Raw genomic sequence first — 23,456 nt, 5'->3', positions numbered from 1 at the left:
CTCTTACGATAACTAAAAAATCACTATCATATACTCTGCACCTAGAAATAAGCGCAATTGCCTGTAAGAGACACAGTGTTTCCAGGTGGCGGAAAGAAGGAAAGAAATTATTATATTTCTTTATTTCTTGAAGAAAAGAAGAGCAGCTTCAGTGAGCTTGCCCTGCTCGAGAAGGCTGGTGACAGTCTCCTCGATAGCCGCCTTGGTAGCGGCAGTATCACCAACCTTGTCAGCCAACTCACCAAGAGTGACATCATCAAGCTTGTCAATGACAGTGCCAACATCAGCATTGGCAGCGTCGTCCTCGCCGTACGCCTCCTTAGCAGCGTTTCGAATGGTTCGCTTGTTCTTCTTCTTAGCATTCTTAGCAGCCTCCTTGTTCTTCTTACTGCTCTCCTTAGCGGCCTTGGCGGAAGCCTCCTCCTCGGCCTTCTTTCGCTCGGCCTCCTCCTTAGCCTTTCGCTCGGCCTCAGCGGCAGCTCGAGCACCAGCCTCACGCTCCCACTTTCGCTGTTCCTTAGCCTTTCGTTCAGCTTCCTTGAACATCTTGATTCGTGGGTCGACAGACATACAGTCGTCGACGAGCTTTCGCAGACGAGCAGTGTCTTCAGTCTTTCTCTTGGTTCGAGCGTTTTTGTTCTTCTTCTCAACGTATCGCTTGTTGTCTCGGTTAGAGGTGTCATCCGGGACGTCCTCATCGAGGTACTCAAACGATCTCCACGAGTCGAAGTTGTACCAGAAGGCATAGAACTTGTCAACCTCCTCCTTGGAGGACTCCATGGTACCAAGCATTGGCACTGGGGTGATGTTGGAGAATCGGGCTTCGGCCTCGAATACTGGCGCCCAGAGCTCAATGAAGTCACCCTTAGCCTTCTTGGATGGTGGCGGAACGTCAGCCTTCTTGTCAACGGAGTCAAACTGTCGTCGCTTGACTGGGTCGAGAAGCAGCTCAAACGCCTTCTGGATGCACTTGAAGAAGTTGTCGGCTTCCTCCTCGTCCACACCAGCAGCAGCCTTCTTGTCTGGGTGGTGCTTGAGGACCTTTCGTCGGTGGCCAATTCGGATCTGCTCCTCAGTAGCCTTGTATCGGTGCTTAGAGAGACCAAGCACGGCGTAGTGGTCCTGCTCCTTCCATTGCTTAGGATCCTGAAGAAGCATATCTGGGTCCTCTGGCTCGTCTTCAAGGATGTCCTCGTCGCCGTTGCTCTCGACCTTCTTGACATTCTGCTCCGCCTGGATTCGCTCGTCCTCAGACCAGGTTCGGCCCCGAAGGGTTCGTCGGGCGTGGGCAAGGAAGCCCGGGCCAACTGGCTCGACCGATCGCTTGACCGGAGAGCTGAATGGAGCGTAAGCAGCGAAGGACTCTGGGGCAGTCCAATCGGATGGGAGAGCTGGAAGAGACATGATTAGTTCGGATGTCGTCTAAGGAAGAGAAGGATTTTTAACCGTAGACAGGTCTCGAATTTTTTTTTCATTGCACGGCTGTGCAGTACATGTCGATTGGTTAATTCATTGGATTATTAACAATCAATCGAGATTTATACTACAGTGCGAATCAGAACATCAGGAATACTTGAAGCAGTAATTTTGTGGCCTAATCGGTTCAGCTACATGCTAAGCGAAGTACTAGGGAGAATTGGGGGGACTGGCCTACCAATTTCTAGCTCCCTTTGCGAGCCGCATGAGCCTCACTCCCTGGTTCTCCATTGATACTTAAATAGTAGAAGTGGCAGCAGACTATCACTGAAGAATTGGTCATACTAATCATTATGTATGCAATATAATAACATAGACCTAATATCAAGTATGGAAGGTCTGAAGAGAGGTTCTTGGTTTATATAGAGTATAGCTAGCTAGACTGGCAGGTTCCGATGAAATAGCCTAGATTAGCAAACAATTTTCCAGGCTGCGGGGCAGGGGGGAACTACACCATCATCAGCGATAGAGGAACAGATGTCAAAGACGATAGCATTCAAAGACGTTCAGTTTTTTTCAGATGGATCAATATTCCAGCCGGGGTTCTGCCACGTTGTTACTAGCACGATAGATGTGTCTCCGGTGTGGTTGAGTCAGTACATCTGCGGAAGGTTATCCAAAGACTTTGACGGGCCAGTCTGTCTCGTGACTTTCCAGGATCACAATGAATTGCACAAGAAGGGATTGAAACGTGTTGGCCTTGATCTCGCCATAGTTCCCGCACACGAATTCCAACTGGTTGACCTCTCGGGATCGCTTGTCACTACCCGGGGTGCAGCCACACTCGAGCAATTGGTTTCACTACTGCAAAAAAATGTCCCCGCTAATGCCGCGCTGGTAATTGAGAGCCTTGATTTTCTGGGGCCTATTTGCGGCCTCTCCGCTGAGGATCTTTCTCAATTGGCGTTCAGTCTGCAGAAAATGTCGCGAGGAGTGTATATGATGTGCAATGCTGACGAGCCGTTGATTATGGATACTGAAGACTCCGACCTCGCCGACAACCAGGCCAACTTTATCGTGAGCTTGCTGTACCAGTCGACGGTCTCGCTGACTCTCAGGCCGCTGGAGACGGGCAGAGCAGACGACGTCACTGGGGTGTTAACCGTGGCCACTGGGGCGAGAGTCCCATTAGAAGGTGTAACGGTCGTTGAGGGCGAGTACATGTATCTTGTTACAAACGATTCAACAAAGATATTTTATCGCTAACTCTAAGATTTCGATATTATCAATTACTCAAAGGCTTTGGCATTGTCAATTTCTCAATGACTGCGGCACTATCAATTGCTGTAACTCGTAATAGCGCTCCTCTTGCGGTTGTATATATCATCAAGCACGAATTCTATCGCACACCGTGCCCAGATGATGCTCAACATTGGCCAAGTGCTCTTCTCGCCAATCCTGATCCAGTGATCTACCTTGTACTTGATGTGGTGGCTGTCAAATACGCGTCCTACGTCTCGAAGCAGCGATGGCAACTCCGGGACAATCGTCACCTGAAATCCATTCGGAATGTTTTCATCCACAAACCATTGTTGGATCATTGTGGGCAGAATGTGCAATTGAGTCGACTGAGCCAACCGGTGCTGAAATTCGAGCCGCAAGAGCTTAATCAGCCGCAGATACCACGTTTGGTAGCCGCGGTGCTTAAAATCGCTCAATAAGAGGGGGGCAAAATACGGCCTGGCAAGGCTAACGATAAAGCAATTAACATTGAACAGCTCAGAGAGCCGGGTGTAGGGCGATTCGCGCTCTGATACGTGCGTGTGCTGATTTGCCGGGGTAAAGTCAATGGAATGCTCGCTTAGAAACGGCTTAATATTGCCGTCACGGTCCTTCACCAGCAGGTCCACCTTGCGCTGTAGGACCCCTGTGCCAATGCTGGCCTGCGCAGCTGACCAGATTACCACATTCGGCGCAGTAAGATAGTTGAGCAGAGTCGGGATGCACGACTCGAACCCTTGCTTGGTCTTCTTTGGAGCAACATTAATGTTAAGAACTCGGTCTGTTTTCAGATAGGCCTCCTCAAAGGTCATGTTGCCCAGTCTTTCACGCACGAACCTCTCGAATATGAAAATCTCGGGCGGACACATGGAGGTCAAGATTCCCTCCGCAACGCTCTGGTACTTCATATCGCTATACTCGTCGTCCAGCTCGGGCAGACCCTTGGCAAGGCTTTCTATTGTGGGCAAAAACTCGTCATCCTCACAAGTGCACGCTAAACTGGCCACTAGGGCTCCTACAGTAGAGCCACTAAGAATGCGCGGCATGAGGCCCTGGTCATAGAGCGCTTTGAGAACACCAAGATGGCAGAGCCCAAAGAGCGACCCACCGTGTAGAATGAGAGCAGAGTTGCCAAATGACTGTCTTGTATCGTGAAAGAAATCCAATTGCCGCTGGGAAGTGAGCATGACATTGCTGTTGGGTTTGACCTTATCCATATACTCAAGGCAGCCTATAACCTCATTAATGTAGTCCTCTATAAGCAGCTTAGTACCGCCATATGCCCGGTTGTACAACTGCGTAGTTGCAATGGACCCCAGGTTCCGCAAAAGTCCAGATCTCAGCTTCTCCAGGAGTGTCTCTAAATCGCTCTCTTCTCGCGCAGTAGCCAATTCTTTCAGTCGTTTCGATATCAGCTTGTAATCGTATTTTCTACTGACTGGATTTTGCCTCCAGATATCGTTGCCCATGACAGAGTCCAGCTTATACGAGAGATCCTGCCATTCCGAGTACGATTCACATAGCTGCAGCTGGGCCTTAAGAATCGATTTCTCATCTGACTCTGTCATGTAACACCATACTCTCTGTTTTTGAAAAAAGTTAGTACCAGTTTCCCTTCCCCTTTTAGCTACTCTTCGTTACCTACGTTTTTCCAAAACTCGAATACATCTGATATCATCTCGGCCCAGGACCGGAACAGGAACAAAATCGTGTCCTTGAGATACACGATCCAAAAGGCAAGGTTAAATGGCGCACCAAATGACCCGTAGTAGCTCATAGCAAGGACTGACCATAAAGTAAAGGGTTTGATACGGTCACGATAGGTCACGATAGGTCGTCGTGCATGTGAAGGTGGTCGGGGTTATCGGTGGAATCACGTGGGAACAGAGATAGGAGGACTTTTGCTCACTTTCCAGGATTAAAGCGCATGCAGCGATTTTATTAATACTTTCAGTGGTTACAAATGTATCCAGATCAATTGGAATCCGTCGTGCAGATAACACGGCTTACTGTAGACTTAAGACTTGTTTCATTGCCGCACGTATGAGCCGCACAAGCCGCAATGCCGCAAAGCCGCACAATATGCAAATTTGGTAACCTCATACCCTAGCGTTAGCTAAGATCATTACCTACACTTTTTTTTCCAAAGCTATAGCCTCATTCGATGCATTTAATGACAGAAATCGCCCGCCTACAAACCAAATACCTCTACAAGCGTAACTTCTAGCATTGCCAACATTTCAGTACGGTTGGTATTCTCCCCCGTTAATCGACAAGCCAGCAGGGACGCCGAAAGATCCCCTTATTATTACCGGTAGCCAATCGAGGTGAAGAACGACTAACTTGAGTTGAGTCTGATACGATGACGCAGGTAGGCAAAATCGAAGTGGCATTGATTTGACAGCTGGTGTTTTCTTTTGACTAACGTGAGTGGGATGTAGAGTTCCAGCTTGAGCTTGAGCATTACGAGCCAGTATCTCGATGAAATCCAAACTAATATTCGCGTACGACCCATTCCCTGGGAAGGGTACGTTCGAGCGAACCTGCTTTCTACCCATGAGGCCGGCCTGATGAAGTCGATTGAGAAGCAAAGCAGGGATAAGCGGAACTCAATTGTCGAAAGCGACCCGAAGCTCTACGCATCCTCGATCATTGAGCTGCTCAATCGAATCACTCGAGACGACGTAGTGAAGTATATCCTCTCCCTGGCCGGAGATTTTGCTATCGATGTTCCTGAGTTCAGCAAGTGCCTCCTCGCAGAAGGAGACGGTGAGGCTGCATACTCGGCACTGGTCAAGCTGCTCGAGAAGAATGACGAGCAGATTCACCTCCTTGCGGCCAAAACTTTGGTCATTCTTCTCAGTTCGCAGCGTGCACCGGAGAAGTATGCGACATCACTTTTTACTTATCTAGCGACTAAACTTGCATCCTCCCCTAATGTTAACCTCCAGGACATTGCCGTGCAGAGCTACGGCTTGCTGCTGCGAACGAAGTGTTATCGATCCATCTTTTGGTCGAAAAATGCTGAGATTGTCCCCCCTCTGCTCAAGATTCTAGACACGACGTCTAGGAGCTCTTTCCAGCTGCAATACTACACTCTTTTGATCTTTTGGCTCATTACTTTTGAGACGTACGCGGCTGCTGAGGTCATCACCAAGTATGAGATGGCGCCGATTCTCATGGAGATTACGAAGAATTCCGTAAAGGAAAAGATCATCCGAGTGGCCCTTGCGACGCTCGTCAACACCATCAAATTGGCTCCCAAGACCGCCATACCATCTCTTCTTTCCTACTCGACCCTTCCCCTAGTTAAGACGCTGTCCGAGCGAAAGTGGGCTGATGAGGAACTCATCGCCGATCTTGAGACACTCCAGACTACTCTACAGGATGCATTCGATTCAATGACGACCTTTGATGAGTACAAACACGAAATAGAGGGTAGGAAGCTGCGGTGGACCCCACCACACCGAAGTGAGCTGTTCTGGAAGCAGAACATTTGGAGATTCAAAGAGGTAGACTATAAGATGGTCAAGCTACTCTCGTCGATTGTTGCTGAATCCACTGATAACATATCCCTTGCAGTTGCATGCAGCGACATAAATCATGTGATTGAAGAACTTCCAGAGGCAATGCGTGTGCTGGAGAAACAGGGCGCGAAGATTAAGGTCATGGAATTGATGAATAACAGCGACCCAGAAGTGCGTTACGAGGCGCTCAAGGCTACTCAGGCATTCATTTCCCACTCTTTTAAATAAATTGAGTTATACATGGTGGTTATATGCAGTTTCAATCATTGCGTACAAGCCATTCAAATTATAATAGAAAGAAAAACTGACAGTGTCTATAATAGGCTCTGGTATTTGTCCAGGCCACTGCCACCGCTGTCTTGTGACGTGGGCCGCTTGCTTTGCGGTGTCAATGGCTTCGGCAAAGCAGGAATAGTTAAGGCCGATTTGGATGGTTGTGTATTCTGTATTGGCTGAGATAGTGAATTGTTCACAGCCTTGGACCAGTCAATTGAACCAGTGCTAGTCGTAGTCGGTTGGATAGTCCTTGAAATAGAGGTAGACGTAGTTGGCTGGATATTCCTTGAAACAGAGGAAGATGCATTAAGCGGTTTAGGAGTAAGGGGAGTCATCTGGTTAAATAGCTTCGATGACGACGATGATCGCTCCAGTTTAAGGGCTGACGGAGCGTTGCCGACAGAACCAAATGAAGTCACCGCGCTAGACCCTGCGCTGCCAGCAGAACCAAATCTGCCTGTATTAGTAGTTGTAGAAGCGTTAAAGGACGTAGCCGTAGGACTAGCAGAAGTGCTGAAATATTCAAGGGAATTGTTTCGAGGGGCACTATTATTGACAGTGCCGGATATAAGGCTGTTGAAATTCGGAGAGTTCGGAGAGCTGCTGTTCGCCTTGTCATCCCGCCCAACGACGCCATTGCGTAGTATGTCAAGATCGTCCTGGGATGCCGTCTGCGAGCTCAGTTTTCGTTCGTGTTCCCGCTCAATTCGATCTAAGACGCTCTTGATACGATTCATGAATCCGTGAAACTGCTGCTTAGTAAGAAGAGACTCCATGCTCAATGTAAGCAGGTTAGGGATAAGAGTCTTGGCCGCAACGTCAATGTCCACCATATCCGCTATTAATGTATAGACATCAAGGCTGGCCAAGAGGATTTTTGGTTCTCGCGTCTTCATTGCTGAGAGAAGCGGAAGGAGCTTTTCTGTGACGGCGAACTTATCCAGGGTCTTGAGCTCGATTAATACGCGGAACGCCTTTACCGCCTCTAATTTGACGCTGAGACTTGTTGTTTTGCCAAACACTGTACCAATGACCGGGAACACTTCATTTTTCATGGTAATGAAGTCCAGCTTAGAAGCGATAATGTTAATTTTAGTAAGGAGAGATGCCTGGTTCTCGGCTGGGGCTGTTGCCAACATATTAATGACAATGGGTAGGATGGATTCCGTGAACTCATTATCCGATAGACGAGAAGTAAGTACTTCTAAGTTATCGTGGATGGCCAGCTGACAGCCAAACTCGTTTTTCACTTTAGCGAGCGCGGGAAGGATTTTCTCAGTGAACCCAAGCTGACTCATGTCCTTGCCAATGGCAAATACATTTTGCAGAATGAGGTACAAAATGTTAGGCTCCTTTTCGATATCTTCGATCAGCGATTGCAGAATCTTCCTCTGGAGTACCGATTTCGGGAACTGGGGGAGAATGCTTTGTAACCCATTAAGGAAAGTTTTCTTCTCCGAAAGGAGCTTGGCCGGGAAGTCGTTCAAAAAGTTAATTGTTCTGATGAGAGGGTTGTCAAAAAACTCCGAGTGCTTCAAGTCTTCCAAAGTGATCCTCTCAATAGCATTGCGAGTAATCAGCCGGGGAAGTATACCACTCAAGTATTGAGGGATTTTTTGATCTCTTAGTATCCGTGATATGCTTGCCAGCTCAGATTTATAGGTCGATGGGTTGTTGTTAGTTCGAAACGGCGGTCTCTGTATATATATGCAGATAATCAAACAGCCGAGTGAAAACACGTCATTGCCAGGCTCCAAACGCCTATCTAGCACAAGCTCGGGGGCAGAGAAGTCGAGGTTAATCTGAATAAATCCCGGTAGCCTCGGGTCGTACTGGGATATAAAGAAGTCGTTAGACTGTTCCTTATAGTTCTGAATGAATCCCAATCCGCCTAGCTTCCAGTCACCCTTGGCATCGATCAAGATAGAACTCGGCTGGATATCTAAATGAACCAGGTTTGCGTTATTATGCAAAAACTGAAGACCCTCAGTTATCTGGAGCAAGCCCTTTTGTATGACCAGTTCATCTAAGTCGCCATCATTAATGCCTCCTCCACCGCCAGACCGGTCTATCAGCCCCTTTAAGCAGGCACTGAGTGGTTCTGTCACAAACATCATGCTGCTCCTGCCATCTTCCAATGGTTCAATGATCTTCACAATGGACGGATGTCTGATCTTGGCCAGGGCATTGGCTTCCCGCTTCAAACGGTCGTACACGTCGTTCACACTACTTCTATCGATTCCAGACGCAGCAATTGCGTGCTGTAGCGCTTTTTTATCAAACATGAATATGGAAACTGCCTCTCCGCTCGACTTGCGCTTGCCAGAGTACACTGACCACGGGCCGGCCCGAAACTGCACATTCTTCGATATAGAGTAGTTCGCGAGGATACCACTCGAGACTAAAAACTGTTAGCAAAATCCGCTACTTCTCGAAATGTTTCAACCTACAGGCTTTAAAAGCTGACAACATTCGCGGTTCGTTCTCCTGCTGTTGGATAAGGTACTACTCATCAGTTTCCAATGTGAGGTGGCCGTTTTCCCGGGCCGGATCAAATTTCCGTCATCCCCCAGCTGACGTTTCTACCGTGAGCATTATCACCCCTTGGCGCTCTTTTTCCCAAGGAAAATCTATACTCATGAGTTTTCGTAGCAAAGATTGTATAATTCGTTCTAATGCTGGCGGGCTTAGTCTGCCCGTAGCTCTAATTGCACTACTGTACTACGGTAGGTCATGATATACGCTTGTGAGCCAATTGAGCCCAACGAAGCAGCCAACTCTCTGAATAAGCCAAAATGTATAGTATCGCTAAGACCGGGGTTACAGATTTCTATTATACGTCAAACTGACCCTAATATTGGATAACGGAACATGTTGAAACGCCGCACGAATATAACTTAGTTAATTTATATCGATCAAATTTCCCCACACATTGCACGTGACTTGTGGCTGGTGCCCGTTTGACTTCCGTTTGAGGCAGCCACCAAGTTTGAAGCTTCTACTTTTTAATCTCCAATCAGCCCGAGACGAATTAATCGTACAATGAGCTCACAGGTCGAAGTCTTTGAGACTAAGCGCATCGTGGTTCAGCGGGATGGCGAGGATGTCGAAGCTACGATCCTGCTGCAGAACGAGAACGGCCCCTGTCCTCTGGTGGCCCTCGTGAATACGTTAGTGCTCAGCGAGCATACGTCGAAGAAGGCCAATGGCAACAGCTCGGCTCTCTCACTGGCCAGTTTTACTTATGGCAAGCCTAAGATCAGTGTGAACGAGATTCTCGACCTCTTGGGTGAGTTACTGCTGGCCAAAGTCAGCGAGCAAGGCGCGCAGGCTCCCCAGGACACCTCAGACGGGGCAAGCGTGCAGAGTGGAATGGTCGATGGAGAAGACCACTCCCAGGCCACTGACGCTGTGCTGAAGCTGTTGCCTAAGCTGGCTACCGGAATGAACATCAACGTGAGGTTCAATGGCACGTTTGATAACACCCCTGAAATGGCGCTCTTCCGGCTTTACGACGTCGATATTGTCCATGGGTGGACTTTTGACCCAGATGACCCAGAATATACTACAATTAGCACAGTAGAGTCTTACGATGACGCGCAAGCGCTACTGCTAAAAGCGTCAGAAGACTCTGAGATCGATGCCGAAACGAGAGCACAAGCTGAAGCAATCCGGCATTTCTTTGCCCATAACCCTACGCAGCTTACTACATACGGCCTTAGAGAGGTGAGAGATCTGCTGACTCCTGATATCCCTGCGGTTCTGTTCCGGAACGACCATTTCGCTACCATTGTAAAGCACGGAGGGACGCTGTATACCCTTGTAGCGGACCAAGGATTCAAAGACCAAAAGTCCATTGTCTGGCAGTCACTGATTGATGCACTGGGTGGAAACGACTACTTCTACACCGGAAGCTTTGTTCCCCATGCCATTGACGATACCCAGCATCGGGGTGATGAGCACACTGATGTGACGGAAGACTTTTTAATCGCTCAGCAGATGCAACTACAGGCCGATGAGGAGCTAGCACAGGAGTTGGCACAGGAGGGAGCCGGTCAACAGCGGCGGGATCAGAGGCAGCGGCAACGACGCCAGCGCCAGAGCCAGAAGCTATCGGGCCAGGAAACCCAGAAAAAGAAGAAGGACAAGGGTTGCGTTGTTATGTGATTGTTTAATGATTTTGATGAGTGTGAACCGAAAACGACTTAGACGTTAGAAATCTGTTGGCGTGTCAGACCCTTGTCGAATGGATCTATCAAAAGTAGAGTTGGCAATCGCATAGGTAATGTTTTGATGCTAATTATTGTTTACAATAAACCACACAAGGTACATTGGGGTTTTACTCAAACTAACGAATGCTTGCTAGAAAAACAGTTATAATCGAAGTAGATGGCTCATGGCAAGCTCTTAATTCCGAACAAGCTGGCGCCAATTGAGCAATCTAACAGGTCCATGGCCAATATATCTCCTCAAAGCGGTTCTATATGGGCATGGAAAATGCGTCCTCTCATTACTAGGAGGGAGCGTGTATTGATTCTGGACCAATCGAGGTCAATTGCGCTTGAGGCAACAGAGTGTGGAAGACAATTCATAAAATGCATCGCTATCATAAACTTAATAACTTAATAACTTACTCCACGCGCTGTCGCTTATTCGGGTCATTTTCGGTCGTTGTCTGGGTACCCGGATTCACGGCCGTCGTGCCAGAGTAGTCGTTCAGATTGTCCAAGTTCTCTGTGTCCAAGAACTCGTCCACGTTGAAGTTGGAGTCGTATATCTCATTGGTGTTAGTGCTCTGGTTGTTTCCATTAAGCGGCTCAGGAACCGGGGTATTACTGTTAGTATAGCGCGAGTCGAGAGCCCGTAGCCATTGCTCGACCTGGGCAAGGCTCTCTGACTGTGTCTCAATGTTATTCTGGATATCTTCGACCCGCGAGGAGTTGGCCAGAATTCGCTGTTGGGTCCGGTCGGCACTGGCTTCCTCTTCGCCATTGTGGTCATGCAAGCCTCCCAGGAAGTTGAGATCCGGGTAGCTCGCGCTGGGATTAAGCTCGGGGAACAGCGCTCTTGGAGTGGGCATCGTAGGCGGTTGACTGTACTTTGTATTTTGCAGAGACAGCGCCAGGTCATTGAGATGAGAGTTGTTATCAATGACCTCCCCTGACGGACTAGTGACCACTGGCTGCGACCCTGCTATTGCTCCGCTAGTAACAGCCGGATCCACCATTACTGGCGCGTTGGCGAGGTTGCTGTTATTACCTGGAGCGGACACCGAGGATATTCGAGACTGGTTAGAGACGGCATCAACCGAGAAAGGTGATGGTTCATCTGATAGGTTAGTAACATTATGGGAGCCGTTGAGATCGCCAAAGCTATTGTTAGCGTCGTCGGTGATGATCTCAGAGATCTGTGGCCGTGTTTTCTCGGGCGAGTTCATAAGCAGTTTCTGGGCCGGCTTCGGCGCATTGTAATTCGCCACTAGGTCATTGAGCATTTTGCTGCCAGTGGCGCCACTGCCATATACAGAGGCCAAAAACCGCATAATGCGCTCCAGCGTTTCGGCGTGCTTTTGGTGCCGCTCACGCGTCTGGATGTTCTCCGCCCACAACAACTGATTGTCCTTGCGGATGCGCAAAAGGTCTTCGCCAATGGCCTGCTGGTTCGACTTGATGTGCCGCAGCTCGTCCATAATGAGCCGGATATCTCCCACGGGGTTTTCCTCCTCGTCGTCACTCCCGGCGTTCTTCGAGCCTTTATTACGCACAATGTTATCGAGCAGGTCCTCACGTCCTCTAATAAAGTAGGGTGACTTGAATTGCCACGTTTCACCCTCGGCCGATTGGTACATCGCCCCAGAGGTCACATCCTGGACCTTGTGCCACCCGTACATGTTTAGCTGCCGCACAAACGACGCAAAGTTCGAATGCTTGAAGTACCGTGGCAGTACCATGCGCTCAAACTGCTCCCTGCCCAGCACCTGAAAGCTCTCCCCGTCCGGCATCCACCGGATAAACTCCTGGTTTGCCGGATCGTTGACCATGCTCCACAGCTTGCCGACAAACGCCGGCCGCGTCTTCTGCCCGCTGGCATTGGCAGATCTCCGGCCTTTTGACGCTCCCGCAGTAATACGCTTGCGCACGACACCCTGTTTAGGGTCCCTCTTGACGATGGCTCCTGCCACGCTCTTTGAATGCTTATCCATCCTACTTCCTTTCCAACCGCTCAAGACCGTCGTTTTTTGGGAATAAAATGCAAGAAAGGGAGAACAAGACAATGCACAAAAGTCACTTCCCGATGCAGTGCTGAGTGGTGAGGTTATTGCAATAAAGCAGACGCTCTCGGTATTTTAGCTTCCACTTGTCAAACACTGGAAGTAGGGGTGTTTACCTCGAAACTCTCTTTTTTTTTCGCCCCAACGATTATTCGTTTCCTTAATGCGTAATGAGTTTCCCTAGGGGAATCGATTGTCCGTTAGCCCTATATATGGTGGATGCGCCAAATATATGGTGGATACAACAGACTCGCAATGGCTTTTCCAATTATCGCAGGGCTTCCGTATGTGGCCTTATCGATTTGAATGGTTCGCTTCCGAGACCGTTGCTTTTTGACAGGGAGGGGCGCGGGAAAGTAAAATTTTGTATCATAAGTCCCAACGCTTGCGCAGGATGTGGGCAGTTATGTTAATTAAGTAGTTCGGGGCTGCGCGGGGAACTCTGTCCCTCGCGCGCGCAGAGCATGCAGAATTGGACCGATGTAGCCGCTGAAATTTTCACTACAAAAAAGTTTCATTCCTTTTCTTCCTTTTCTTATCTCTTCAATCTCGACTTCATTCAAACTAGAAATAGGCATAGAAATGGCTCGAACGTAAGCACTTTTGATAGATAGTTAGTTTTCGCAGTGAGTCCCCTAATTTAGGGGATTCTGAGTGTTAAAATTCGCTGGATTGCCCAGCCCTGTCTTCTCTGTTCGGAGAGTTTTGGGATTATAAGGGATATACGTCCCTTTATCCTTAAAGATATTACTGCGTTGGAAAAGAGGAACGATCGCCTGCTTGTCTTTTTAAGAAACACAAGCTGTGACAAAGTATCTTCCTAAAACGCTAGAATCTCTTGCATTCGTGTGAGGTGTTGTCGATGTTGGTTAACAAAAATTGGTTAAACCATTCGATCAAAGTGATAAAAGGGTTTTGCTGCTCTTAAAAAGCGTGTCCCGATTAAGCTGTTTTAGTAGCTTTTTAGGGTACATTCATTACGCAAATGCTATGCAGTTTGCGATGCGATGATGTCATTGCGTTGAATACTAACTCGATGTGTCTAGTACTGTCCCAAGTGCTCAGGACGTTTTGGTCCCAGAGTCCCAGCTCAAGAAGTCCAAGGCTCAGCAGGAGGCTGTTGCCAAGAAGACCGAGCTCAAGGCCAAGAACATTGCTGTAAGTAACCTCTTCAAAATGCCTCCTGGATGGCTCTATTCCCCAATCACTTTACGATGATGATAACCTACCATTTTCCTCGACTAGCTACGGCGATGTTGTCGAACGTTAACCATCTTTCGGGGCTGACATTTAAAGCGATGGAATGAGTTTGCAGGAGAAATTGATGACACAATGCGCTAACTGAATGTAGGCCAACAAGGAGAAGCGAAAGGTCATCTTCGCCCGAGCCGAGAAGTACCAGAACGAGTACTACGAGGCCGAGCGAGCTGCCATCAAGGCCCGACGTGATGCCAAGGCCAGCGGCAACCTGTTCGTCCCTGCCGAGAACAAGCTTGTGTTTGCCATTCGAATCAAGGGTGTCAACAAGATTGCTCCAAAGCCGCGAAAGGCTCTGCAGCTCCTGCGACTCCACCAGATCAACAACGGTGTCTTCATCCGACTCACCAAGGCTACTGCCGAGCTGCTCCGAATTGTTGAGCCATACATTGCCTACGGTTATCCAAACCTTGGCACTGTCCGAAAGCTCATCTACAAGCGAGGCTACGGCAAGGTCAACAAGCAGCGAATTGCCCTCTCGGACAACGCCATCATTGAGGCCAACCTTGGCCAGTATGGCATTGTCTGCATGGAGGACCTCATCCACGAGATCTACACCGTGGGTCCAAACTTCAAGCAGGCTTCCAACTTCCTGTGGCCATTCAAGCTCTCCAACCCGTCTGGCGGCTGGGGCGTGCCACGAAAGTTCAAGCACTTCATTGAGGGTGGCTCCACCGGTAACCGAGAGGAGTTCGTCAACGAGCTTGTCTCGAAGATGAACTAGGTAGTTTAAATTTTTTGTTTTATTTAATGACTCGACTAATGACATGAATTAATTTTTATTAAATTGCACTCATTGCTATATAGCCATAGTACCGTAGTACACAATAGACGTATTGTGAGTGAGACCTGCACAGAACTCCCTCCATGGGGCCCCTGATTATTCGCCATGGTGAGTACTTCCAGTACCGGTACGACAATGTCAATTATGAAAGGATATCGAGAATATTTAATGGACATATCATACGCTTCGCTTCTCCAAATGCGCACATTTGTACGGGGGACAAGCAATGAAATTACCTGGTAGTGAGTTATGCTACTGAGCTTCATGGGAGACAAATCACGACCCAAATCACATTTAAAAAATTTTTAGTGGTCATATATATCCGTAATATATCCCGTTTATATAATACATATAATTGAGCCTATGGTGGTAATTGCCAATGGTAAATAGTCTGATTGGCACGTTTATCTGATGGTAGGGACGCCTGTTTTGTTGTCCCATGATCGGCAGTGATAACACGAACCAAAATATATTGTGTATATTAGATTAGCCTGAACCTCTATGGCGGCGCGTCAAAGATGAGTTCTGAAGAGTGCTCAGAAGGCGAAGATGGCTACTACTTGTCGGATGAATTGACAGCAGATAAAGTCTCATTCCTTGACTTGCTGGACCCATTCGCGGTGTCGACACAGCTGTCGCGCAAGATCAACACCACCGTCAGAGAGCGGAGTAAACAGCTCCAGACGACGTTCAACGCCAATATCCGCAAGAGCGGCAGCGACCTCCGCACGAAAATCAAGACCGTCAGAGAAGAGGACTTAGAAAAGCTTAAGCGGCAGGTCCTGGCACGAATTGACAAGGTCGAGAAGCAACTGAGTAGCGAGGCTATAGTCACCCTTTCGGAAAAGCTGACTTTTGCGTTTGGCCTCCTCAATGTGTTTGCCCTTGGATACATCATGGGCAGTAAGCCAGAGTGGTTCCATTGTCTCTACACTGTTGAGTCCTGTTTGTTGCTCCCTATTCGCTTCTACACTTACAAGCGCAAGGATTACCACTACTTCCTCGCTGACCTGTGCTACTTTGCCAATATCCTTAATCTTCTTTTCATTTGGGCGTTCCCCGGATCAGTTGAACTTTTTGTCAGTTGTTATGCGTTGGCGTTTGGTACGCTGTCGTGGGCTGTAATTACCTGGAGGAATTCTCTAGTTCTCCATTCGCTGGACAAGACGACCTCTACTTTCATTCACGTGCTCCCACCTACTGTATTCCACGTTATCACGCACCAGCTGGATGCAGAAACCAAGTCGAGACGGTTCCCAGCCGCAGTCGAGCTCGAGAGTTGGCGATTCGCGTACAGCGTCCTGTGGTCTACTGTCGCCTATTTCGTTTGGCAGTCCCTTTACCATTACTTCATCACGGTAGGGCGCAAGGAGAAAATCAAGTCCGGTGCGCGTGTTACAAGCTTTGAGTGGCTTAGGAAATCATATGGCAAGACGCGTATCGGCAAGTTGGTCAATGAACTTCCAGAGCCTTACCCGGTGATCGCGTTCACGGCTATCCAATACAGCTTCCAGCTGTTCACTATGATGCTCTGCCCGTTGTGGTACGCATATAGTTATCTTAGCGCGTTGTTCCTGACGGTGATCTTCTTTACGGCTTCCTACAATGGCGCGACGTACTACATTGATATCTTTGGAAAACGGTTCCAGAAACAGCTGCTGAAACTCGAGAGAGAATTAGAAGAGAAGAACCAAAGCTAGATAATATTTTTTTTCGTCAACCGGTTTAATATTTATTCTGCCAAAGTAAGCGGAGAGCAGGCAATGGATACATGGACTGGAACTCTCGAACTCTAGCCATGTCGACCCTGTAAAGGTGGTCGAAGTCCCTGATGAGAAATGGGCAGCGCCTCAATTCGTCAGTTCCGACGGTAGAATACTGCGTCCAAATCTGCAGCGATACCAGTTTGGTCATCCGAGCAGTGCAAAGTTTGACAAAGTTAAACAACTCAGGAATAGATTCGAATGGTATAGGGATACAAAGCTCCAATATTGGCAGGCACAGATTGACAAGAGTGGTGAAAACATGCAGCGCCATCAGGTGGTCACAGCATGGCGCAGGCTCTTCAAAGTTGTAGGGAAACGTTTGTATCGGCAGGCAGGACACTCTTATTTGGGTCAACTTGAGCAGCGGAATGAAGGGCCCTATGGACTCGCGGAGCTCGAGCCCGTAAATGGTCAATTGGTCAATCTCTGGAAGAGATTTAGTAAGGTGTGTAAGATGGCTGTTCGCCCAATGCTGGCTATAGATAGTCAGAGCTTGCAGCCTCAACGCCCTCAGGGTAATAGCTGACATGCCCGAGTGATCCTGGCACAAAACGGCTGTTCCGAGGTCTTGCGCACAAACCGTTACCGGGGCTTGAGAGAAATTGGACAGCGTGAACTTTTTGATCTGATGCGGAAGAGTCAGTTCTCTCATGCCGGTGCGTTCGTCATCTTCTCCTCGTTTCATTAGGCTGATTAGGAGCTCCTGCAAGTTCCGACAGCTCGCAATGAGCTGGTTCACATATCTAAATCCGCCCCTGAATTCCTTTCCGCTGTCGTCCAACTGCATTCGCTCAATAAGGTCGCCATAATTATGGAAAAAGCTCGGCTGAATGCCACGAGTTAGCACGAATTCGATGGCAAGTGATATGCCACTGGAACATGGGGATTCGCGGATTCGCTGGAGAAATCGGGTGACAAAGCGCTCGGTATCAAAGTCTACCGCCTGGATGGCGACTCGTTTCTCTGTCTCTGCAGGGACGTTGCACACCACGTCTACAGCGGCATGGACCGTACTCCAATCGGCGCCATAGCACACGTCACAGACGAGACGAGTTGGTTCAGCAGCTTGGCAAATGCTACGTAGGACATTTAACATGGTAATGGAATCATAAGTAGGAGCTTTAAGAAAGAGCATTTTAACTTGACGGATACATTTCCTGGCCCGTTCTATTGCTAGCAACATGGCATTGAGCCTTTGCACCGTTGCACCATCGATCATGCTGCGGCCATTCGGTAAGCGCATGATCTTAATCGTGGCATCATATGTTCGCAGCTTGTGGCGAAATGAAAGAATGTGTTCATAAACTTCAACGTGCAGCGTTCTCCAAACCATGCGAAGGTAAATGCTATGCCACGTCCGGCACACTAGCCCGACATTGCAGCAATCTTTGTCGAGGTATTCGAAGATGATCTCAGCAACTTCAACCGGCAATTGTGCCATAATACATGGTTGTCTTCTTCGGAGGTAAACAAATCCAAGCCGTTTATCGACGATCCGTCATAACTCTAATCCTAACAATTCCCATCCATCAGGAGAGCGATTAGTCCTCTACAGCAGCCCTCTCTGCAAATGGATTGTACTCTCCTTTGCCAACAGGGAACCGTTTAACTCTGTCGCATCCGATACAAGTGATTTCGAGTATATCACATTTGGGATCATTGTTCTTCGACCTGTTGACGATGCGAGTCCGGCTGGTCATCCCCGGTACGAGCAGTCCGTTGCAGCCTTTGCACATGCTTCTCTTCATGGAAGGTGCCAGCCTCAGCACGTTCTTACGGGCTACGGATTTCAGCACGCCGGTATAGCACCTGGTGAGCTCGGGGCTCTCGGTGGATATGACAGAGGCCAATTGGAACAGGTGCGAAACGCGGGCGTAGTGGTCAAACTGGGCGACCCGTTTCGATTTAGGTGCCATTTTCAATGCCTCAATATCTCAATGCCTAAACAAAGACTGTTCCCACGCTAGATGGATCAATCGGTCGATCTAAGGGCTGTCGGAGTCTCTCCGCGAGTGAAATTCTTGAATCCAGCGTGCGTGCGCCCGCAACGAATCTTTATTTGACCCAGGATTGGCGTGATATCCCCTATATATCCTGACGATATCAACCGCTATGGATACTGCCTATATCTTTTCAATAAAGCGTTGATCAATTGCAATCATTCTTCGGATGCATACTCGAATGATGAGTTTTAGCATGTAAAACCGTGCACATAGACATATTTACTAGTTAGATAGGTATAGTGCTTCAGACTTGGTAAAGTACAAGCTGTAACCACTGACAGATGCTGACAGAACTCATAGTGATCAATGAGACTACATAAATTTTTCGTTATACCAGGAAGTAATTGATTATGCTTCTGTTCAAACCGTGAATAAAGCTTCTAAATAAGCTTCAAAACGGTTCTCAAAATATCGTAGACTGAATTAGCACTCCGATGGGTGGTGGCGGACCAAACCACACTTCACATCCAAAGGGTGCGACGACGACCATCGACACACGTTGAACCTCTTGCCAAGCGACGCAGGAGATTACAAAGAAAGCGGCAATTAACGAGATACGGGAAGTAGAGTGTAACATCGGTCAAGAATGAGTGGATACGATAGAGCATTGTCGGTTTTCAGGTACGTACTCCGAATTGCCACCGCCTGGGGGCTGTAGTGCTAACCGATTAAAAATAGTCCTGACGGACACGTCTTCCAGGTTGAGTATGCATGGGAGGCGGTCAAGCGAGGAAACTGTGCTGTGGGTGTCAAGGGCAAGGACGTTGTCGTGCTGGGGTGCGAAAAGCGAAGTGCGTTGAAGCTCCAGGACACGCGAATCACGCCGAGCAAGATCTGCCCAATTGATAACCATCTGACGCTGGCGTTTGCCGGGCTGAACGCCGACGCGCGGGTGCTCGTAGACAAGGCGCGAGTCGAGGCCCAGAGTCACAAGCTGACGATGGAGGACCCGGCGAGCGTCGAGTACATGACGAAGTACATTGCCGGCGTGCAGCAGAGATATACGCAGTCGGGCGGTGTGCGGCCGTTTGGTATCGCCACATTGATCATTGGGTTTGACCCCGAGGACAATGTGCCGAAGCTGTACCAGACCGAACCTTCGGGTATCTACTCTGCATGGAAGGCCAATGCCATTGGCCGGTCGAGCAAAACTGTGCGGGAGCTGCTGGAGAAGAACTACGAAGAGGAGATGGACCGCGAAAAGACGGTCAAGCTGGCGATCCAGAGTTTACTGGAGGTCGTTCAGACCGGTGCGCGGAACATTGAGATTGCTATTATGACCCCGGGCAACAAGCTGGAGATGCTTGACAGCGAAACCCTGGCCAAGTACGTCACTGAGATTGAGGAAGAGAAGGCCGCCGCCGAAGCTGCCAAGAAGAAGAAGGGCAGACGTGCCCCAGCCGCCTCTGAGTAATTGTTTTTCACTTAATATATACCACTATTTCACCACTTCCTTGAATAATGTAGGGGTGGGCTTCTCAATGCTGCGTGGATAGTTGTTTTACAGTACCGCTTTTTCGTTAAGTAATAGTAGGTGTTTTCAATTATGCTGGAATAGTTGTAGGGGTCTTAGAATGGTTGTCCTTGAACAGTTAGGAGTTTTTAAATGGCCGAAGTAGCTCTTAAATATAATAGGGGTCCTTTAATGCTGTAGCAGTCCTTAAATAGTTGTAGGAGTCCTTGAAAAGTTGTAGAAGTCCTTGAATAATTGTAGGAGTAGCTTTTCAAATAAGATTACAATAGTCATAACGAAGACAAAATTATTTGTCTACAATTGTAATTGCGTAAATAGGCCAACTTGACAAAACAAACTACACGGATAGATAGAAAAACCCTAACTAGTTATATCAAACTCAATTAACTATAAGTCTCAAGAATTTACCGGAGTTCCTTGAAGTACCATTGGATTATTCAATCGTAACAATATTTACCTAACCAATGGTTCTAATTTGTACACGGTATAACAATAGGCCATTAATACCTCAATGGATGGCATTTGAGAAATATAAACTTTGTCACACAATGCCTGTATGGAGGCTGTTCACTACTGTATTTATGCCCTAATATTCATTAGCCAGTCAATTGAAATCTTGCCAAAGCGGGAATGCCGGCACTATGGTCCATTTAAATCAATATATACCTTGGAACATCTGAATCAAGTCCTGTATCAATTGAGTCTATTCCCTATTTCGCAGTCATTGATTCTGTATTCAGTCCACGTGGATATATATCGGTGCCTACCGCTGCGAGTTACAACGAGTGCTAACAAGCGATCCCAGGAGATCGTTAAAAATGCTAAGCAAGGTACCAAATTATACTGGTACTGCTGTGAGATCCGACGCAAAGCGTCGCCACTGGGGGTTTGGGGAGCTGGCCCCCCAATTGTTCACTTCGAACTATATTCGGATAATTGACTAAAAAAATACGACTACTGTATTGGTATCTGGTACTGCGCTACATATGGTAGTAGGTTGGTTGGTCTTATCGCGGGTGTCGTTGGGATGAAAAATCAATTGAACCGACTTACACCACCACAACCCCGACAGAACGAACTGAACGATGGCGAACGACAAGCAGCCGCCACCACAGCCGCAGGTGGGAGGAGTAGGCGGCCAGCCTGTTAGCGCTGCTAGACCTATGGCGGCCGGCCAGCCCCAGCAGCAGCAGCAGCAGCAGCAGCCAGGTGCTGCGCGGCCAGCCCAGACCGGCGTGTCGGACCTTAACCGGATCGTGCTCGAGTACCTCAACAAGAAGGGGTACACGCGCACGGAGGCGATGCTGAGGATCGAGTCGTCGCGGACGCCGACTCCCGCCGGCGGCAGCTCGACGACCAGCGCGAGCGCGAACACGGCGGGACGGCCCATATCGCGCGGAGCCACGCCGCTGTCGACGAAGCCCGACGAGGACCCGGAGGCGTACCTCAATGCCTACGCGTCGCTTAAGCGGTGGGCCGAGAACTCGCTGGATCTGTACCGGCCCGAGCTGCGGCGCGTATGCTACCCAATTTTCGTGCACCTGTTCCTGGACTTGATCCACAAGAACCACCCGAGCGTGGCCAAGCGCTTCTTCGACGAGTACTCAGTCGACTTCATGGTGCTGCATGGCCAAGACATTGAGAAGCTATCCGCCGTGTCGCTGCCGGCTCACTTGGAGGAGAATGATTTGGCCAAAGCGTTCCGCACGAAGAAGTACCAGCTGCGTGTTTCGAGGACCTCTTTTGACCTCCTGCTGTATTTCCTCCACGAGATCGAGACCAATGGCGGGTCTATTATCATTAGGCTGCTCAATCAGTACGTGGACACTACCGTGTCGACGACGCGGCCCAGCAGATACGATACAGAGCTGAGCCTCGACCCGAATGAGGGGCTTCCTGGGTACAGTGCGGCGGCCAGCGGCGAGCAGGATCACGCGCGCTTGCCCGCGGTGAAGCTGGGCAAGATGCCAATGGACCCTGACCTGGCCAAGGAGGTGCAGGTGGAGCTTGAAAAGCGCGAGGATGGCCCACAGCTGGTCGACGAGCTCAACAAGCGAGTTAAGCTGGAACCTTCAGAGGACTCTCCTGCTCGAGAGTCGCTACCTCTGCCCCAGTACAAGGCGGTCGACGTGTCGATGGAGGTGCGCAATGTCGCTGACACGCGAAACCGCATTACTATTGGCGCCACGGGTCAGGCGGCTCTGCCCAGTGTGTGCATGTACACGTTCCACAATACCCACGACGGGCTCAACTGCATCAGCTTCTCAGACGACTCAGAGCTGGTGGCTGGCGGGTTCTCGGACAGCTTCGTCAAGGTGTGGAGCCTCAAAGGGTCCAAGCTGACTTCTGTCATCAAGAGCGACCCTGAAAACGAGGAGGCCACCTCGAGCCGGCGGCTCATTGGCCACGCGGGTGCCGTCTTCGGCACCTCGTTCAGCCCGGATAACCGGTTCCTGCTGTCTAGTTCGGAGGACAAGACTGTCCGGTTGTGGTCTCTGGATACCTACACGGCGCTCGTTTCGTACAGGGGCCATAACCACCCGGTGTGGGACGTTGCGTTTGGTCCGTTTGGCCACTACTTTGCGACGGCTTCGCACGACCAGACAGCACGGCTGTGGAGCTGCGACCATATCCACCCGCTGAGGATATTCGCGGGACATCTGAGCGACGTCGACTGCGTGTCGTTCCACCCCAATGGCACGTACCTTATTACGGGTTCGAGCGACAAGTCGTGTAGGATGTGGGACATCAACCGTGGCAACTCTGTGCGGGTCTTCATGGGGCACACGCAGCCAGTCAACACGACGGCAGTCTCCCCCGATGGTCGGTGGATGGCCAGTGCTGGCGAGGACGGGGTTATTAATGTGTGGGACTTGGGGTCCGGCCGTCGACTCAAATGCATGAGGGGCCACGGTAAAGCTTCTATATACTCGCTGGCGTTCAGCCGCGAAGGTTCGGTGCTTGTGTCGTGCGGTGCCGACAATTCGGTTCGAGTATGGGACATCAAGCGCGGCACTAATGACTCCTCGGCACAGCCTGAGCCAATGGAGATTATATCAGACTCGTCAAAACCTACATCCAATGGCACCACCAGCTCTGGGACCTCCGCCGCCTCCAGCGGAAGCTCTACTGCCGGGACTCGAACCCGCGGAACCGACAGCTCCAAGTCGGCCGAAGACAATGCCAAACGAAGGAAAGAGGTTGTCGCGACTCCAGACCACCTCGTCGCGTTCCACACTAAAAAGACCCCCGTATATAAAGTCCACTTCACGAGAAGAAACCTCTGTCTTGCCGCAGGTGCATACATGGGTTAACCCTTAATTTATTTAATTGTCCACAACCCATTACCGGTGTAGCATTGCAAAATGGTAGGACATTACTTTATTGTAGCATTGATAGAT

General features: G+C 49.3%; 12 protein-coding genes across 12 annotated transcripts; 7 read left to right on the top strand and 5 right to left on the bottom strand.

Moving 5' to 3' along the window:
- Window positions 1-120: 120 nt before the first annotated feature.
- ZUO1 (zuotin) lies at window positions 121-1,404 on the bottom strand (the record flags this gene model as incomplete). Its single annotated transcript, XM_076685557.1, has 1 exon — window positions 121-1,404. One exon carries the CDS (start codon window positions 1,402-1,404, stop codon window positions 121-123), a length of 1,284 nt encoding a protein of 427 aa, XP_076540181.1.
- Window positions 1,405-1,953: 549 nt separating this feature from the next.
- On the top strand, window positions 1,954-2,682 carry ELP6 (Elongator subunit ELP6; the record flags this gene model as incomplete). Its single annotated transcript, XM_076685556.1, has 1 exon — window positions 1,954-2,682. The coding sequence occupies one exon, from the start codon at window positions 1,954-1,956 to the stop codon at window positions 2,680-2,682; it is 729 nt and encodes a 242-aa protein (XP_076540180.1).
- Window positions 2,683-2,753: 71 nt separating this feature from the next.
- On the bottom strand, window positions 2,754-4,474 carry TGL3 (bifunctional triglyceride lipase/lysophosphatidylethanolamine acyltransferase; the record flags this gene model as incomplete). The annotated part of the gene is made up of 2 exons (XM_076685555.1): window positions 2,754-4,280; window positions 4,343-4,474. The coding sequence occupies 2 exons, from the start codon at window positions 4,472-4,474 to the stop codon at window positions 2,754-2,756; spliced, it is 1,659 nt and encodes a 552-aa protein (XP_076540179.1).
- A 585-nt stretch (window positions 4,475-5,059) lies between these two features.
- On the top strand, window positions 5,060-6,452 carry VMA13 (H(+)-transporting V1 sector ATPase subunit H; the record flags this gene model as incomplete). Its single annotated transcript, XM_076685554.1, has 2 exons — window positions 5,060-5,068; window positions 5,139-6,452. The coding sequence occupies 2 exons, from the start codon at window positions 5,060-5,062 to the stop codon at window positions 6,450-6,452; spliced, it is 1,323 nt and encodes a 440-aa protein (XP_076540178.1).
- Window positions 6,453-6,538: 86 nt separating this feature from the next.
- Window positions 6,539-8,972, bottom strand: SCY1 (Scy1p; the record flags this gene model as incomplete). The annotated part of the gene is made up of 2 exons (XM_076685553.1): window positions 6,539-8,901; window positions 8,951-8,972. The coding sequence occupies 2 exons, from the start codon at window positions 8,970-8,972 to the stop codon at window positions 6,539-6,541; spliced, it is 2,385 nt and encodes a 794-aa protein (XP_076540177.1).
- A 570-nt stretch (window positions 8,973-9,542) lies between these two features.
- Window positions 9,543-10,667, top strand: TRVA0_026S00760 (MINDY family deubiquitinase; the record flags this gene model as incomplete). The annotated part of the gene is made up of 1 exon (XM_076685552.1): window positions 9,543-10,667. The coding sequence occupies one exon, from the start codon at window positions 9,543-9,545 to the stop codon at window positions 10,665-10,667; it is 1,125 nt and encodes a 374-aa protein (XP_076540176.1).
- A 463-nt stretch (window positions 10,668-11,130) lies between these two features.
- Window positions 11,131-12,702, bottom strand: HSF1 (stress-responsive transcription factor HSF1; the record flags this gene model as incomplete). Its single annotated transcript, XM_076685551.1, has 1 exon — window positions 11,131-12,702. One exon carries the CDS (start codon window positions 12,700-12,702, stop codon window positions 11,131-11,133), a length of 1,572 nt encoding a protein of 523 aa, XP_076540175.1.
- A 651-nt stretch (window positions 12,703-13,353) lies between these two features.
- On the top strand, window positions 13,354-14,752 carry RPL7A (60S ribosomal protein uL30 RPL7A; the record flags this gene model as incomplete). Its single annotated transcript, XM_076685550.1, has 3 exons — window positions 13,354-13,364; window positions 13,818-13,929; window positions 14,123-14,752. The coding sequence occupies 3 exons, from the start codon at window positions 13,354-13,356 to the stop codon at window positions 14,750-14,752; spliced, it is 753 nt and encodes a 250-aa protein (XP_076540174.1).
- Window positions 14,753-15,330: 578 nt separating this feature from the next.
- On the top strand, window positions 15,331-16,512 carry GPC1 (glycerophosphocholine acyltransferase; the record flags this gene model as incomplete). Its single annotated transcript, XM_076685549.1, has 1 exon — window positions 15,331-16,512. One exon carries the CDS (start codon window positions 15,331-15,333, stop codon window positions 16,510-16,512), a length of 1,182 nt encoding a protein of 393 aa, XP_076540173.1.
- Window positions 16,513-16,537: 25 nt separating this feature from the next.
- Window positions 16,538-18,019, bottom strand: TRVA0_026S00672 (F-box protein; the record flags this gene model as incomplete). Its single annotated transcript, XM_076685548.1, has 1 exon — window positions 16,538-18,019. The coding sequence occupies one exon, from the start codon at window positions 18,017-18,019 to the stop codon at window positions 16,538-16,540; it is 1,482 nt and encodes a 493-aa protein (XP_076540172.1).
- A 1,148-nt stretch (window positions 18,020-19,167) lies between these two features.
- On the top strand, window positions 19,168-19,995 carry PRE6 (proteasome core particle subunit alpha 4; the record flags this gene model as incomplete). Its single annotated transcript, XM_076685547.1, has 2 exons — window positions 19,168-19,202; window positions 19,260-19,995. The coding sequence occupies 2 exons, from the start codon at window positions 19,168-19,170 to the stop codon at window positions 19,993-19,995; spliced, it is 771 nt and encodes a 256-aa protein (XP_076540171.1).
- A 1,145-nt stretch (window positions 19,996-21,140) lies between these two features.
- On the top strand, window positions 21,141-23,369 carry TAF5 (chromatin modification protein; the record flags this gene model as incomplete). Its single annotated transcript, XM_076685546.1, has 1 exon — window positions 21,141-23,369. The coding sequence occupies one exon, from the start codon at window positions 21,141-21,143 to the stop codon at window positions 23,367-23,369; it is 2,229 nt and encodes a 742-aa protein (XP_076540170.1).
- Between the last annotated feature and the right edge of the window lie 87 nt (window positions 23,370-23,456).

Source organism: Trichomonascus vanleenenianus (assembly GCF_965637985.1).
Source record: "Trichomonascus vanleenenianus strain CLIB 3782 genome assembly, contig: TRVA0_026S, whole genome shotgun sequence".
Lineage (NCBI taxonomy): Eukaryota > Fungi > Ascomycota > Dipodascomycetes > Dipodascales > Trichomonascaceae > Blastobotrys > Blastobotrys vanleenenianus.
This window is presented reverse-complemented; position numbering and strand designations above follow the sequence as displayed.